We start from the raw sequence: 18,562 nt of genomic DNA, 5'->3' as shown, positions 1-18,562 counted from the left end.
GCCGCCGCTCCCCACAGCTCCCGCGTCGCCGCTGCCCTGCACCGCCGCTCCCCGCAGCCCCCGCGCTGCCGCTTTTGCCTCCTATCGCGCACTAGCTGCGTCTCGCCTCTGCCGGTGCCACAGCCGCCCGCTTGCCGGCCGCAGTAGCACCCCCTGGTGCCTGTGTGCATGCGTGCCCATCCACTGGAGCCGACCCTGTTAGATTAGGATTAGTGATTAATTAGTTTAGGTGTATATGACATGTGGGTCCCACCTTATTTTAAATAAAATAAAAACAGTTTAGAAATTATTAGGACACTGACATGTGGGACCCCCACACACTATTCACTCTATTGACCAGTCCTTGTTGACTGGGTCAACTGGCCATTTGACCCCACCTGTCAGCCCTTGGTGCACCTCTGGGTGCACTGCACCGGGTGCACCCAGCCTGTTTTTGATTATTTTTCGAATTAGTTAATTATAGCAATTTCAGAAAATGGTTAAAACTTTAAAAATTAATATAAAATAATCTACAACCCGAATGAAAATACTTTGTACATGAAAGTTGCTCAGAACGACAAGACGAATTCAAATACGCAGTCCGCTCGTCCGCCACACATCCCTAGCATAGTAAACATGCAACATTTCACCACCGGTTCATCTGTCCGGAAACAGGAAACACCGGGAATACTTTCCCAGATGTTTCCCCTCTTCGTCGGTATCACCTAGTACTACGTTAGGCCACCCCTAGCACCGCGTATTGCCATGTTATGCTTTGTGATGCTTTGTTTGCTCCGTATTTACTATTTCTTCCCCCCTCTTCTTCACCGACGACCCTTCTTCCTGTGCAACAAAGCTTCCAAGCAAGCCCCCCCTGATTAACCCGACATCGCCTATTCCTTCTCTCTACTACTTGCATTAGAGTAGTGTAGCATGTTACTGCTTTCCGTTAATCCTATTCTGATGCATAGCCTATCTTTGCTACTACTATTGTTACCTTTACCTACAATCCTGAATACTTAGTATAGGATGCTAGTATTCCATCAGTGGCCCTACTTTCTTGTCCGTCTGCCATGCTATACTACCAGGCCATGATCACTCGGGAGTTGATGACGGGTATATACTTATATACATAATGATGATACATGTGGAGACTAAAGTCGGGTCGGCTCATTGAGTACCTACGGTTGATTCACGGATTGGGGGCTGAAAGGACATACTTTCCCGATGGACCTCTGTGTGGATCTTTGTGGTGGAGCGACATGGCAGGTTGAGACCACCTAGGAGAGAGGTGGGCCTGGCCCTGGTCGACGTCCGCGGTTACATCAATTAACACGTTTAACAAGATCTTGGTATTTGATCTGAGTCTGGCCACTGGCCTATACGCACTAATCAACTACACGGGAACAGTTATGGGCACTCGACGTCGTGGTATCAGCCGAAGCATTCTTGACGTCAGCGACTGAGCGGCGCGCGCTGGATTGGACTGGAATGCCTGCTCTTGTATTAGGGAGGCTAGGTCTGCTTACCGACCGTGTACGCAACGTGCAAGTGTGCAATGGGCGATGGGCCCAGACCCCTGCGCGCATAGGATTTAGACCGGCGTGCTGACCTCTCTGTTGTGCCTAGGTAGGGCTGCAACATGTTGATTTTCCGAGGCCGGCTTGACCCAGGAAAGTGTGTCCGGCCGAAGGGATCAAGTGTGTTGGGTAATGTGGTGCACCCCTGCAGGGAAGTTTATCTATTTGAATAGCCGTGTCCCTCAGTAAAAGGATGACCCAGAGTTGTACCTTGACCTTATGACAACTAGAACCGGATACTTAATAAAACACACCCTTCCAAGTGCCAGATAGAACCCGGTGATCGCTCTCTCACAGGGCAACGAGGAGAGGATCACTGGGTAGGATTATGCTATACGATGATACTTGGTGAACTTACCATCTACTATCTTCTATATGCTTCAAGATGGAGGCTGCCAGAAGCGTAGTCTTTGATAGGACTAGCTATCCCTTCTTATTCTGGCATTCTGTAGTTCAGTCCATAGATACTACCCATTTCATTGATACCAATGCACATGTAGTGTAGATCCTTGCTTGCGAGTACTTTGGATGAGTACTCACGATTGCTTTGCTCCCCCTTTTCCGCTTTTCCTTTCCTCTCGGTTGTCACAACCAGATGCTAGAGCCCAGGAGCCAGACGCCATCATCGACAACGACTCCTACTACATCGTAGGGCCTACTACTATGTGCAGGCCGCCGACGACGACCAGGAGTAGTTTAGGAGGATCCCAGGCAGGAGGCCTACGCCTCTTTCGATCTGTATCCTAGTTTGTGCTAGCAATCTTATGGCAACTTGTTTAACTTATGTCTGTACTCAGATATTATTTGCTTCCGCTGACTCTTGTGTATTCGAGCTTATGTAGTCATGCCCTCGAAGCCCATGGCTTGTAATATAAAGCTTGTATTATTTTAATTTGTGTCTAGAGTTGTGTTGTGATATCTTCCCGTGGGTCCTTGATCTTGATCGTACACATTTGCGGGTATGAATAGTGTACAGTCAAATTGAGGGCGTCACACTGCGTACGGTGGTGTTGAGTTCTTGAAGGGATCTCTTTTAGGGATTGAGAAGTTTGCAATTTTCCAGATGAAAAAAGACTCGGCTCGGAAAGGATCTGCATCAGCGTCACCGGTCCAGATTTTACAATTCGTAAGATGTGAGTTAGAGAAGAATTAGGGTTATGATCTGTTCGTAACCACGAGTCACCAACGTAAGTTGCCGAGATGAACAGAAGTGGTTCCGCCGCAGTCGAAGATCAGTAGCTTATTTCTTATGACAGAACTAAATCCCGAAGTGACATCAGGATCATACTGCTACTGTTATGTCCCATTGAACCAACAATAGCACGAAGCACCGTACGTCAACAAGAATATATTTGGACGTGGATGATCCTCGACCGCAACAACCAGAGGAGGAGTCAAACCCGCCTGGGTCGACCTGCCATGCTTCCGCTGCTGCGATTCAACCATGGCCGGTGCGCCGGTCCGCTGTCATGCCCTCTACCGGCGCACCAAGCCACTGCTGCGGCCTTGCCTGGAGCCGCCTCCATCTTGCGTTGTCTCCGGCCGCCTCCGCTGTCTCGCCCTTGGGCCGGCCACAACTGTCTTGCCTCGCTCCATCTCGCCGAGCGCCCCGCCTCAAATTCGTTGGCAGAACCGCCATGGGCGCCAAGCTATCACATAGATGCATTGGCCTCACGACTAAGTCCTCACACTAAAAACATCTTCCATGACAATTCCACGACAGTTGGCGTCCACTGTGGGTTATCAGAAACTTACCACCACTAGTAGTTAGATCAGCAGCGGCAAGCACTGGTATCAGCCCACCACTCGTAATTTGGCCACAGATTTGGCCCACGTTAGCCATGGTAGGAGGTATACTAGTGGCGGGCACCTACCTTTGCCCCTCAAACATGTAGCTATTTTGTTTAATTTCATGTATTTCTTAGATATTTTAGTGTGTTATTTTTTTGTGACCATGGTATTGTATGGAAAATGGTTTGAATTTTGTAGGTTTCGATATTTTATATATTTTCTTTATATTTTTAATATTTTTTTATTTAGTTGGATATATTTCAATTTTGATATGCAACTATAATTTAAAATTAATTTTGAAAGAGTAGAAGAAAGATCATAAATAGGATATTTAGGTCTAATTAAACACAAGTTGGCTACTTTTAAATATGCAAAATTGTTTCTTGAATTAAAAAACATGTTGTCTGGCACCTTTGAAACTTTGCATGGTGTCATTACATGACATGTAGAGTATGTGGTTAAAATTTTAAGAATATTTGAAAGTGATATGATGTATGTTTGTTTACAAACTGAAGACAGCCGCGAGGCACGGCACATACCCAATTAATGAACATGTAATTATTATTTGCATATATGTCCTAAATACATACTCAAGAACTCAAATGCTATGTTTTCGTCATTATTTGGACATTTTGTAATGTACATGTAGTTCAAATTTGATTTATGTCCATTAAATAACTAGAAATGTATTAAATGCCATTAATATTCATAAACCTAAAATAGTCCCAAAATTAACCATGAAATGTCCAAATTTTAATAATCTTTATGGCATTCATCCTTGAATCCAACCAATGTCCTTAAGGAATCACCTATTGAATCTTCCTTCTAATATATATCAATGAAAGGATTAGTCCATAGGGATTGTCATTAATTACCAAAATTACACTTAGGTGCTATGTCCGCCACTAGTGGCATGTTAGCACTGGCAGACGCCCTCCACAAACCCGCTCGCCATTGGTGTGCCTTTTGCACCCGCCACTGTTGGCATGTTTTTGCAGCAGTGAGACCATTGTGAAAGAAAAATAAAATATCTCAAACTAAAGGATATGAGAGGGGCCATGCACCAAATCCAAGGAACATGAAAACATTAGCACATAAAAAACATTTGGAAGATATGGTCACCTTGGAGATGAAGTGAGATGGTTCATGAGCAAGGGCCCAGTTTTGAGGAAGGCCCTAAGAAGGAGAAGATAGGGGAAGCCACACACGGAAAAGCATACATTATATTTGGGTGGGCATTATTCAGGCCCGATGACACCAAATATAGGAAGATCTAAACTATTATAAATGTAAAAGGGTCATGGTTCCTGATGCGGCTTGAAACCGCGTCGATATTTCCCCAAAGAGGAAGGATGATGTGGCACAGTTATGGTAGGTATTTTCCTCAGTTACGAAACCAAGGTATCAATCCAGTAGGAGAACCAAGCAACACTATGTAATCGGTATCTGCACACAAAGAACAAATCCTCGCAACCCAACGCGTAAGAGGGGTTGTCAATCCCTCCTTGGTAAAAAGATAGATTAATTTGTATGAGTTTGGGCAAATAGATCTGAAGAAAACACGAAATAAAACAAATAAAGAAAAAGTGCAACAAGGTATTTTTTGGGTTTTGGAATAATAGATATGAAAATAAATACGAGAAAAGATAGACCGGAAAGCAAATATGATAAAAGATAGACCTGGGGGTCATAGATTTTTACTAGTGGCTTCTCTCGAGAAAATAGCATACAGTGGGTAAACAAATTATTGTTGGGCAATTGATATAAGATCGAATAATTATGACAATATCCAAGGCAATGATCAATATATAGGCATTACGTCCAAGATTAGTAGACCGAAACGATTCTACATCTACTACTATTACTGCACACATTGACTGCTATCCAGCATGCATCTAGTGTATTAAGTTCATGGAGAAACGGAGTAATGCAATAAGAACGATGACATTATATAGACAAGATCTATTCATGTAGGAATAGACCCCATCTTGTTATCCTTAATAGCAATGATACATATGTGTCTCGCTACCCCTTCTGTCATTGGGTGAGGACACCGTAAGGTCGAACCCATCACAAAGCACCTCTTCCCATGGCAAGAAAAATCGATCTTGTTGGCCTAACTAAACCAAAGATTCAAAGAAGAAATACGAGGCTATAAATAATCATGCATATAAGAGATCAAAGAAACTCAAATAATATTCATGGATATAGATCTGATCATAAACTCAAAGTTCATCGGATCCCAACAAACACACCGCAAAAGGTTCATCAAATAGATCTCCAAGAGACCATTGTATTGAGAATCAAAAAGAGAGAAGAAGCCATCTAGCTACTGCGTACGGACCTGTAGGTCTATAATGAACTACTCACGCATCATCGGAGAGGCACCAATGGTAAAAGGATTGGGCTACCTTGCTGCACTTTTGTTACTACTATCGTTACTTGCTCGTTACAAATTATCTTGCTATCAAACTACTCGTTACTTATAATTTCAGTGCTTGCAGAGAATACCTTGCTGAAAATCACTTGTCATTTCCTTCTGCTCCTCGTTGGGTTCGACACTCTTACTTATCGAAAGGACTACGATTGATCCCCTATACTTGTGGGTCATCAGTGTCTTGTGGGCCCCACAGGCCTCCCCCCAGGTGCTTCCTTGGCTCCCAAGTTGTCTTCTGGTCCAAAAAAATCTCCCAAAAGTTTCACTGCGTTTGGACTCCGTTTGATAGAGATATTTTGCGAAGTAAAAAACAAGCAAAAAACAACAACTGGCACTAGGCACTATGTCAATAGGTTAGTCCAAAAAAATGACATAAAATTGCTATAAAATGATTGTAAAACATTCAAACATGATAATATAACAACATGAAACAATCAAAAATTATAGATACATTGGAGACGTATCAGTTCCTAACTTCCTCGCCTCGTTTTCATAGATGCCAAAGACCTTCGGGGGAGGGAGGGAAGTGAAGGATGAAAGAAGCCGAGTAGAGGGAGTGAATGGGTGACTACAAATATTTAATTTTATTAGTTGATTTCAGATATTGTGTAATCACTAGTTCTCTAGAGGTGCAACTACGTCGATCACTCTATGTGTAGGAGGTAACTAGCTAACATCGTTGAGAAGTAAGCCAGCCTAATTACTCCAATATAAGAAATACTATGAGGTGGAAAGGAATAACCAAAGGGGAAGAGAGACAATGATCTATCCCGAAATTCGCATCCTTGGAGGGATGTCAGTCTCCTTGGAGAGGAGGATGTCAACTAAAGCACCTCACAACACAAAATGTATCCTTCTTCTCCTTGAGCCTCAGCCAACAAATGCCCAAGCCCAATAGCCTTAAAGGTGGCTTCCAACCTTCACAACCTCCGGGGCACGCAAGTGGAATGCTCACAGTGACACTGACCTCTTAGGAGTCTCCAACTTCCAAGAGCAACAAGATCAAGGGAGGCTTGGAAAGTTTCTCAAATGCTTATGTCAAATTGGGGGAAAGCTTGGATCTCAAATGGGGAATATTTTCCTCTCTTTTCCCTCTCAAATCCACACCTTAGATTTAAAGATTTGCTCAAATGGAAGCTTAGGGGAGTGGGGACTAGCTTGGGGAGCTTAGATAGTCAAAGAGGTACCACCTCCAAGAATAAGAATGCTACATATATGTTAGGCCAAAACTAATTGTTTTGCGAAAAAGTTGTATATTGATTACTTTTGATCCGGCTTCAGATGTAGATAGCATGCTTATCCCCCAGAGGTGACCCTGAGCTATCGAACTCATGGAAAGAATTCCTAATTGAAAGGTGATCTCAAAATTTCTCATCATAGCTAGAAGTTCCAATTCCCCGGACCGAAATCACATAGTTTTAAGAGATAAACAATAATAGAAAAATAGGTGGACACCTGGTCGAAATGTTTGACTTCGATCAAATAGTTTGACTTTTGTAGACCGGCGCCAGAGGGAAGATTTGTGGGTTGACTTATATAAGCTCCTTTCTTCTTCCTTGAGAAGGGGGTGAATCCAACACATTCTCACCATTGATCCAGAAACTTCAGAGCTTGACTCCTCCCTCTCTAGCCACCCAATCCATCCCATATTTAAGAGAGATATAGCAAGAGGAACACTTGATCTACAAATCCACTAAAGAAAAACTCGAGTTCGTCATTCCCCATGAGATCCTAGCTAATCTTGTTACTCTTGGGTTCGTGTGGAACCCTAGATGGTTGGTGTTTCCTAGGAGCTTCCATTCATGTGGTTGTGCACCGGGCTCATTTGTGAGGGTTTAGAGCTCTCCCCGAGAGCTACCCCTAGTGAGAGGGAGTTTTTCAAGATTCTCGGAGACATAAGGGGATGCATTCGTTGTTCCTCACCTCTCCAACGGAGATTAGCACACCCTAAGTATGTGGACTTCAAATTAGATCTTCGTCTACATCACTTCTGGCTATCTCTTAACCCTAGCTTTACTTGTTGTTTTTTACTTGCTTGTTTGTTCCCTTTGTAGCTTGCGAACTTGTTGTAACACATCGTATTGAGTGTATCATCTAATTGCAAATCTAGTGAACTTACATTTCCACACTAGCCTCTAAAGGCAACTAAGAAAAAGATCAATTTTGTAGTCGCCTATTCACCCCCGCCCCCTCTAGTGAATTTCACGAGCATCTTTGATCCTTCATATCCTCTCTTACTTAAACAGGGCATAAGGTCCTTTCGTTCGTTTATCCTTCGTCCAACCCTGTACGCGCTCCCTCTCTCTCACTGTTTTGATTTTTTCTCTCATCTTCGTTCTTTTTCACCGGATTCCCTTGAAAACTGCCTCAACTCTTATTTACTCATAAGCCAATAAGTGCTTACCAAATAAAATCCTATTTTGTTTACATAATCAAATTAATACGAACAAGTAAACCACGTGTCAACCTACTACAAGATTTATGCCCCCGTTGCAACGCACGTGTAATTATCTTAGTTTCCACAAAAGTATGGTTATGCGCATCCAAGAATGCAAAGAGCGGAGGAGGATTAACATCCGTGCTTTGTTTTCCTTTTTGTTACTCCCTCCGTCCCATAATATAAGAACGTTTTTGACACGTTCTTATATTATAGGACGGAGGGAGTATTTCTTTTCTTTCTCCGCCTGCGGGCCCATGCATATATGCGGTTTGTTTCTCCTTGCAAGCATCCTTTTACTGAACCTATTTGTGTCGGTACCTCACCCTGCAAGCGTTGATCAAAAGTAGAAAAGCACGACCTGCCCAAAATAGATCACTATTCACTTGCTGTCCTCTTCTTTGTCTCAAGGTCCAGCCCTTGCTCGCTCTTGGTTGCCAAACTGTTGGAAAGTGCCCGACCAAAGAAAGTAATGGTACCGTCACTGCGAACCACCTCCACTCGCTCAGGGAGATGAACCACCATAGCTAATGACACGTCAAAAGAAAGAATGAAAGAAAGAGAACAATACTATCCTGTCTCCATTATTCAAGTGAGACATATCTATGTGCCAGCCAACAAGCAATTAGAAAACTTTGATGGAAAAAAACAATGAGAAAACTCCAAAGATTGTGATTATCCATTTATTTAGGGGATCTATGTGCAAGGTGAGGCCAGTCACATGCGATGCACATGCCTAATTATTGGGGAAGGTGCTACCAAATCATTCATAGGGCTGCATGCTAAAGGTGAAAGAGAAGCAACCTCCCAGTTGACCTCTCTCATGAGCCGAGATGCTGCCATGTCAAGAAGCGTCTGCGTGACACTAGATTTGTTTCGGCTCAACCAAAGCAGCTCCACATTTTTTTTTCCTTTCTCTTTTCCCCCTCCTTTGATTTATTCCCCTTCCTTTTACTTTTTTTTGCATATTTGAGCCCTATCTACCATGCAATTTTTGGCTATATTTTTATAAATCAGTAAAGGATGATGCATCCATAAAAAAAAGAGTAAATTAAAGGATGATGCACCAGGGATTGCATCATGGGGTCTGGGGTCAGATGACCGAGGATCTGACTTTTCCTTGTAAATAATGAATGGCATGGAGCTCGACACAAGCAACACTGATACTGTTTCTTGGATCTTGACCTGGCATTCATGATCTGCATTCTGATTTTAAAGGTGTTTACATATATGCCCTCAACTCAAACTACCACCATAATGTAAAAGTTTAATGTCTTGACCTGATCTGGTGTCCTGGAGAACTCCTGCTGTCATCCTCTCAAACTCAAATGATGAGAAAGTCAAACTATATGCACCTAGCCTGAACTTGCCAACACTTTTCTTGACTTGACTTGTGCCTACTGCTACTTAATCATCTGGTATCACCATCACTGGTAATATTCTTCTATGCTCTCTCGCTAATTTTTATATGCGTCGTAATCCCCATCTGTCCAATCCTCTTCAAGTATACGATACATAATCCAGAGGCAAGAATTGGCCTCCTAAATTACGCGTTTACAACCGCGATAAAACTAAGATTACACTATAAATAAACCATGATTGCAGCAACAGTTGGCCAATCAACTTTGAGACAAATATGTCCTTGCAAGAGATTGGTTGAAACAGCTCAGCTGGATGGACAGAGATGGGCAGATAGTTGAAAGGAGGTAGAACTACTTCACATGCTGTCTACAAGGCGCTACTTGTGCTCACCTGCTTCTCTCTCTTTCTGTCTCTCTCTAGATTCAGTCAAGGAGGAGTTGGATTAAAGGTAGAAGAAGAGGAGACGGCATCTAGATCAAGGCTCCGACATTCATTCCTTTAGAGCAGGGATAACTTGTGCCTCAATCCTTGCTTGTCACGCCTTGATGATCTTTTCAGCTTCGACTTTCTTTGATTCTAAGATCCAACGGCTCACATTATGCCATGAATACCACCTTCGGACTGGTATACAAGGCGTTATCCTATTTTTGGGGTAATTCTGTCCAAGATCACTGTCCAACGCACCCACCTTGGCCTCTGCAATTTCCGGCAACACATAGTGACGATGGAGTAAGAAAATACAAGTTATATTCCCCGGGAATATACCACTGGATTTGCATTCGAAAGATGTTTCCAGCAGCGTGCTTTTACTGTTATGTATGCAGCACAAAACTAGAGCTCTAGTCCGATGCAGTTGGCGACCAAATTCTAATAAAGTTGTACTAAAGCAACGTCAATTAATATGGATCGAAGGGAGTATAAGAACACCCAAAGATGCAAAATGTAAGTTCACAATTGATGATGGACTCCTGATTTTCTTTGAAAAGAATGTGCTTATGTCAAAATTTTCAGTTTTCCAAAGAAAGGAACTGACAGTATTTTGATAAACATGTTAGGGCATGAACAATGGAGGCATCATCATACCACTGCCCCAGCATTTCACATAGATAAAAATAACTAAAGCCACAGTTTAGTTTTATCTCTATCCAATGGAAGCAGCAGTATTGTTGCCAGGTTCAACAGCTCTTTTTTTTTATATACAATACAGTAGTTGTGGTCATGTTGGTTGCTGTCCTATCCTCCCTTATTGGCTGCCGCAATACCTTTGTCAGGGAAGAACCAGCCTCCTCTGCAGGATCCCGTCTAGCTCTGCAAGCACTACCTTTTGGCATGCAAAACTATCCGAGCCGAGGTGGCATGCTGGAGCACCCGTCCATCCTGGCGCGTTGGCCATGCCCTTAGAGTTTTCAGCATATGATTTACCTGGAGATGGATCAAATGGTGGGCAAGAGAACATTATCAGCAGGGACAAATAATTAAGCACACCAGTCGCTTGTGGACGGCGGAATAATTTGGAGGCTACAAAAGCAGCCTCTCCCTCCAGATCACATCATCACAGACAGCCCAACACGCCAAAAAGAACAATTGGCCACACATACCACCCCTTAAAAACAAATGCCAGGTACACCTTTTTGTATGCAAGCTACTAGAAGACCTGTGTCCACCGTGGCGTAGAGAAGCTTCCTTGGACCATCAATGGCAGCTTGGCAACAAAATCCATCTCATCTCACTCACATGCACAGGGATCATGATTGACTTGCATTATGTTATTGCCCACTACGACGCTTAAGCCGCAAGTGATAAGTGCCCCAGAGGGAATTATGTAACTGGGTTTGCTCGCTTCTCGCTTAAGCCTGCCCAGAATATGAACATCGATACCACCTTTTTCTTTTCAACTGATAGGCGTCTGAAAAGCAGAGGAAGAGAAAGAGCAAAGTTTAGATATATAGCACGAAGGAATATACAAGGAAAAGCACAGGAATGTACACAAATTCACGTGACGAGTTCTACAACTTTGGGACACATGAGAAACATTATCTTTTTGCTTGAACCCATGATCAGTTCACACGTAGTCAGCATAGATGCAGCTTTGTGTGAACTTTGCTAACAATATCACTTACACCATAGTTGTGTTCCCCACATGAACTTTATAGTGGTGCTACCATGACTGAAAAAAAAAACTGGTTGCAATGCACATCAAAGCTCTATTGGATATGTTATTCGATCAGGAACCAGGTCAGCAGGGCTGGGAAGTTCAGACATGAAAATTCAGCAAACTTACGAGCGAAAACGAACTCACGTGAGATGAGGTTCCTACAATTAAACATTAACGGATATAATTGCCATCCATCAGGAGGTTCGCTATTAAAAGTTTTTTATCTATGTGCAAGAGAAATTACATATGCACAAGCTTACAGTAAACTGCAAAACATCTCTTTGTTACACTAAGAGGACAGACGACGACAAGACAGCAATTATATCTTTCACAAAAGAGAGGTATCATTTAAAGCAGTGTTGTATCACTTGAATGACTAGGATATCAAGAAGCCATCATCTGAAGAAAAAGAAAAGGCACCTTAAAAGTTATACGACACCTTAGCAGTTAGCATATAATATGTCCCAAGCTGAGCGTCACTTGTCAGTTTTCCACAATCTAGCATATACTCCCTCCGTCCCAAAGTAAATGTCTCAACCTTAGTACAACTTTGTACTAGAGTTAGTACAAAATTGAGACACTTATTTTGGGACGAAGGGAGTAGTAACTAAGGACTACCATAGAATAAGCACATACTCCCTCCGTTCGGAATTACTTGTCTCGGAAATGGATGTATCTAGAATTAAAACATGTCTAGATACATCCATTTCTGCGACAAGTAATTCCGAACGGACGGAGTATTTCAGTAACTAAAGATCCACAAACTGCAGGGACGCCAGAGACAGAAGATGATGGTTGAAACAACCAAGTGCTGCTGCTGCACTGCAAACAAGTCAGAAATTGGGCAATTCTTACCCAAAATCACTAAGGAACAGAAGTGATCTCAAACAATATTTTATCAGCATCCATATTTTTTTTTTCATCTGCGGTACCCTCTTACAAAACGTTTGATGTCTGCAAAGTCTAAAACTGCCTCCACGTCGCAAAAAGATGAGCTCCACTTTGTACTAATGAAGTCGACAAGAAACTCTGACTGCTTGTTGCCATTTGTCTGCCACACAGACACAAAGAGGTTTTTGCATGTTACATCAGTGAAAATACTAATGTTCCTTCAGGACTTGCAAAGCAACAAATCCAAAGAAAAGCGAAAGCATGATGTGCATCTGAGGGAATACCAATCAAGGCACTGTAGGGTAGTACATATAAAAGCAGCACAGCTTGTTTCATGTTATGTGATACTCCCTCAGTTAATATGAGATGTTATGGATGTATCAGTATGTACTACATACAGACTGAAATGAGTGACCAAACACACTGAAATACGTCTATATACATCCCATCAGAAAAAAATTAGAACATCTTATAATAGTGAATGGAGGGAGTATCTCTTTATGATCTTGTAAGCAAGTGCACAACCAATCACTTACTAAATAAGTATCTGAAAGTCTTAAAAACAAAATTGCTCCTACAGCTAAACATGAAACATATTAGTAACAATTTAAGCCCATATTGGACTGAATTATTCGTTTGAAGTTATCTAGTAGCAATTTACAGTGTCATGTACAATGGTGCTGGTAGTTAACAAAAACATGCAAATCTAAGATACATGACATCTGAAGATGCTTTACCTCAAAAACAAAGAAACCTCCAGGCATCAGTGCCGAAGATAACCCTTCACATAGATGAAGCAAATGATCAAGGCCATCTTTGCCTCCATCAAGTGCCAATTTTGGTTCATGCCAACCAACTTCAGGTTGCAGGCCAGGTAGATCATCAGTTGGTATGTATGGAGGGTTACTAATGACACCCATCAGTTTTCCTTTGACATCTTCTAGAGGTTCGAACCATGAGCCGCGCCTTATCTCAACTTTATCCTATTTTCAGTACACGACATTAACAATAAGAATTCATGTACTTCTGCAAAGCAATACAAATTTAACTGTGTAGAACAATTAAAACCCGGAAGCAGCAGCCAGTAATTTTGCTTCTGGGAGTAGCTGCAGTAGCAAGTAGCTCTTATAAAAACGTGTAATAGACTGAAAGTAGAGTTACTAATAAAATGTGTTCTAACTTGAATATTTCCCTGAACATAAATCTCGGCTGCAACTTAGGTGGCCATTGTTTGGGCCCCAGCAAATGATTCTCAGATTCTAGGCCTTCCAAAATCAGAATCTCAAACAAACACATCAGATTCTTACCTAGCTTCCTAGAATTGATTCTGGAAAATGAACTACCAGGCAAGCCAAGCCGGAAGCAGCGATTTCGGTGATTCTGCACCTTCCCGCAAAAGAAAATGGTTTATTTTCAGTCCTTGCACCTGTTTCCAGTCAATATTACAATGAAACTGCCACCGCAGCCCTAAGCTATTCCTCCAGCAGCCGCCACTCTCACCCTGACCCGCCGTCTTTGCTCACCGCGTCCTCCACCCATGACTCCTCTCTCCTCTCATCTCTCCCGTCTGATCCAAGGGCCTCCCATAGGGCCTCGCCAGCTGTCTCCTCCTGTCGCTCGCGGCCGACAGCTTGCTGCCCAGCATGCCGAACTCCTTGCCACCGTGATCCGAGACCTCCGTGAGCGGCGGCAGCTTCCCATCCTGATCGCCATCGGCAGCCATGGCCTCGTCGTAGTAATCAAATCGGGACCTGCTGGTGGCGTAGAAGTCCTCAGACTGGCTGGCGCCGTGAATGCTGAACAGCGGCTCGTTGGGCGCGATGCTCCACTCCACCTGCGACTACCCCGTCCTGGGCTGGAAGACAGGCGCCGGGATCCTGTCCGGGTTGAAGACCTCGACTGCTGGAGCCATGGCAGCCGGCTTAGCCATTGTTAAGGCCTCCAGCGCCGACGACACCGTGCCTCCGTCAGACGAGAACGTTTCGTCGTCCTCCCACAGGGCCTCCAACCGTCTCCTCCTACACCACCCTCGGCGGTGGTCCGCTCCGTCCATGCCACGCCCTTCCATGGTCTGGTCCGGCCTCACCAACCCCACCACCCTGAGATTCCTCCTGCGCCGCCTCCTGCACCAAAATCTCCACTCTCCCCGAGCTCAGTAGTTGCTCAGACCATATGTATTTTCTGTCTGTGTGCGCGCGCGTGCGTGTGTGCGTATTGGAAGATTTGTGAATTGTTCAATGAATGTGATTATTTCTGCAAATTTCATGATTGACCAGTGCATTCAGGGGCGTTGCAGACGTTTCAAGCTGATTAGTCAGAAAATCTAAAATCCGGCAGTAGCCAATTTTCTTTTCTAAGCTGATTAGTCAGAAATACATTTTAGCTGTGCAAACAAATAAAACCCGGTGGTAGTAGCCATTTCTTCAGGGTATAGTTGTGGAACTAACAGGAGCAAGTAAGCAGACTATGAAATACAATTACTACTAAATGGTGTTCCAACTTGAAGCAGTTACCAAATGTAAATCTCAATTTTGGTTTAACTCGCTTGCTACCTAAACTACTAAGTCAAAACCAGAACATGAAACAACACCTCCGTTTTTGGCAACAAATCAAAATCCACCCTACGCTGAATTTATTATGCTACGAGCAATTATATTTTATTTTGCCAACAATGAATGCAGGAATTCTTACACCATGTGCTTAACCATATCGATTGCATTTAGTTGTTATACAACAAACACAAACTGATATGACTAACCAAAAATATTCTGACATGAATTGGCATCTCCATTGAAACAAATAACCAAATTGAAACTTATCGACATGACCATTTGTGTATACTCAAGTAGGTTACTTACTGACATATCATGACTTCACTTATGGAAGTTGATCAGCACATTGGTCACCTCCTTGATATCACCATGTCACCCAGCCCCTTCATTTGGGCAGTCTGTTGCTTCTGGATTTTAATGTTAATGGGTCAGGCCTTGTCATCAACAAGCTTCAAGAATAGAAGCTTAAACATGCTGCGATGATTTGTGTCGAGTGCCAACACTTCCTGCCCCATGTACCAGTAAGAATCACACTTCTCCTTGAAGTGTTTCTCCAAAATACTCTCAGGCAGACCATGTTTGGCAACCTCAGCCGGTTGTATCCTCTTCAACTGAGGAGACAAGATCTTTTTCCTGGGCTAGGTTGGCTCGATGAGTTCGGCATGCAGCGCCTTCATGTTGCGCTAGGGCTTCTTGGCCACATTCTACTTCGAGGGGAGCTGGCTTGGGCTGCACCATGTCAGCCTCGGACTCAATATCATGGGTCTCAATGTCCTCGGAGTCAGACTCAGAGTCTCTCACCTTGTCCTCAGGTACAAGATACTAAGTCTGAGACCTACGAGGTGGAACCCAAGCCAGTGCCCTTTCAAAAGAGGAAGTGGCCAAGAAGGCCCAACGCAAGAGGAAGGCACTGCGGGCCAAACTCGCCGAGCCAATCGAGCCCAAGAGGAAGGCCTTCTCATTTCAGCTTGAAGAGAATGTGACCAACTAAGGTTGGCGAGGATGGTTTTTCTAAGAGTAATCTAGAGAAGCTCTGAAAGGAGAATTACAATTCATACCGGTGCCTCGGGCAAGAGGTGTGGACACTGGAGGCAAAACATCATGGCATGTTTAAGCTTCCGTTCTTGAAGCTTGTTAATGAAATGCCGAAGCCCTCCACACTAAAATCTAGAAGCAGCCCAAAACGAAGGCGCTGATCCGACAAGGTAATATTAAGAAGGGGTTGACAAATACGTTGATCAGCTTGCTTAACTGAAGTCATGAACTCATGATAGGTTGCTAAACTGATCTTCTGTTATGAGCCTCCACTTGGTTAAATTTAAGTAATCTGGTCGATTATATATACAATGGTCATGTAGAATAAGCCTGTGTCTAAATATTTTTTTCGAATCTTGGTTGGTCATATATCAGCTCATACTTGCTGTATAATAAATAAATGCAATAGATATGCTTAAGCACATGACACAACAATTGCCGCGTCCATTGGTGGCAAAATAGAAATGCTGGTAGCATAATAATAATCATCTGCATTTCACCCTACACCACCAATTTATGTCAGCAGATATTTTGGTTGGTAATATATCAGATCGTACTTGTCGTATAACAAACAAATGCAGTTGATATGGTTAAGTACGAGACGCTATAATTGTTGCATCCATTGGTGGCAAACTAGAATTGCCGCTACATAGTAAATGATTATCCACATTCCACCCTACACTACCAGTTTAACGGCACTGTCTTAGACTACATTGTAACACAGATTCAGTTAGCTCACTACACCGATGGATGATAACCAGGAAAACATCATGCATTATCTAGCTGGGTATAAGTGGCAGCATTTTAGTTTGATCACAGATTCACAGTGGATGTAAAACAGCTTAAGTTTCCCAACTCTAGACACAACTGAGATCGCCTCACCTGCACCCCGTACCTCTGGACGTTGAGCCGCGCGACCTCAACAGCGACCTCGCTGACGTCGGTGGCGAACACCCTCCCCCCGGGCCCCAGCATCCTGGCCACGGCCACGGCAATGGCGCCGCTCCCGGTCCCGAGGTCCGCCCACCACCCGTCCTGGAACCCCTCGACCGCCGCGACCATGTCGACGACGGCCTCCGTCTCGGGCCGCGGGATGAGCACGCCGTCCCGGACCGCGACCACCAGATCCTTCCAGTGCTCGTTCCCGACCACGTACTGGAACGGGCGCCTGTCCCGGACGTGGCGGAGCCACAGGGCCTCGAGCTCATCGAGCGGCGCGCGGAGGAGGTGGGGCGCCGCCGGGTCGGCGCCGGACGGGGCGGGGGCGGAGGCGTCCGCGAGGAGCCAGCGGAGGTGGCGGTGGAGGTGCGGCGCGGAGGGCGGGACGAGCGCGGCGGCCCGGCGGCGGAAGGCGGCGAGTGAGGCCTCCGGGACGGGGTGGGTCGGCGGGCGGAGGAAGAGCGGCGTGGGGTCTGCGTCCTCCGGGGGGTCGGGGGTGGTGGTACGCGGGGTAGGCGGCGTCAGCGCGGAGGCGGAGGCGGAGGAACGGCGGGGTCTGAGGAGGAGGAGGCGGCGGGGTTTGGGTTTGGGGAGGAAGGCGGAGAGGATGGATCGGGCGGACAGCGAGAGCATGGCTTCGAGAGAGAGAGAGAGAGAGACAGAGGGGAAAGGAGGAGAAAAATGGCGGCTGAGGGAATGAAAATGGACGGATTTGTCCCTGCAAGTTAGGGCACGTACGGGACTCTTACCGCTCAAAAAAAAACGTACGGGACTCTTAAATCGGAGATTCTAGGATTGGTGGGGAACAATTTACAGAAGATGATGCGGCCGAATATTCAACCATGCATACACTCCAAACAGAATGTCAACAAACCGGACAAACTTTATCAGACACAATGGAATTCAAAAAAATTAGGACATAATTTTCGTAGAACTGACAATATCTCACCTGTTCAAACAAACCAAGCCCGCAACACTCGAAAGTAATTTTAGAAAGTTGCATAGTTCATCCGTGCAAATATCTCTAGCACAACAATAGTTTAAATTCAACGAGATAGTTGAATGTTCAATAAGTTTTTCGAAAACATCTATTTTCAAATTCAACAATGCTAGAGCTAGACCCGGCACATGGCAGTCCACACAAACTGCCCTTTAAACTTCATCCAACAATGTGCTTGTAGCTCTATGAGGGTGAGCTCAACTTCCGCCATGCAATATTGTAAAAGTAGGTTTCCCGGATTTGCATGTTGTGGGCACTCCAAATCTGTGCCTACCAAGCTCAGGTACACATTGTGGTCTTATGTGTAATATACGAAGTGAACCGCGCCTTTCACATGGTTTTCACTGCTCAAATCGAGAGGACCTAACATGTCAATGGAAAACTTTTTGGGTTTAGGGTACAAA

General features: G+C 44.3%; 1 protein-coding gene and 1 pseudogene across 3 annotated transcripts; both read right to left on the bottom strand.

Annotated features, from left to right (window-relative positions):
* Positions 1–11,061: 11,061 nt before the first annotated feature.
* On the bottom strand, positions 11,062–17,806 carry LOC119299016 (release factor glutamine methyltransferase-like). 3 transcript variants are annotated; one of them, XR_005146059.1, is made up of 4 exons: positions 17,102–17,806; positions 13,370–13,615; positions 12,597–12,792; positions 11,062–11,492 (listed from the first exon to the last, which is right to left on the bottom strand). XR_005146059.1 is itself a non-coding variant. In XM_037576336.1 (3 exons), exons 1-3 carry the CDS (start codon positions 17,789–17,791, stop codon positions 11,478–11,480), a joined length of 951 nt encoding a protein of 316 aa, XP_037432233.1. In that variant the 5' UTR covers positions 17,792–17,806; the 3' UTR covers positions 11,062–11,477. The 3 variants fall into 3 exon arrangements, 2 of the variants coding, with proteins under 2 accessions (XP_037432233.1, XP_037432232.1); XM_037576336.1 differs by lacking the exon at positions 12,597–12,792; XM_037576335.1 differs by lacking the exon at positions 11,062–11,492 and having other exon boundaries at positions 12,526–12,792.
* Positions 13,635–15,476, bottom strand: LOC119299017 (annotated as a pseudogene).
* Positions 17,807–18,562: the final 756 nt, after the last annotated feature.

Source organism: Triticum dicoccoides, chromosome 5A (genome assembly GCF_002162155.2).
Source record: "Triticum dicoccoides isolate Atlit2015 ecotype Zavitan chromosome 5A, WEW_v2.0, whole genome shotgun sequence".
Classification (NCBI taxonomy): Eukaryota; Viridiplantae; Streptophyta; class Magnoliopsida; order Poales; family Poaceae; genus Triticum; species Triticum dicoccoides.
This window is presented reverse-complemented; position numbering and strand designations above follow the sequence as displayed.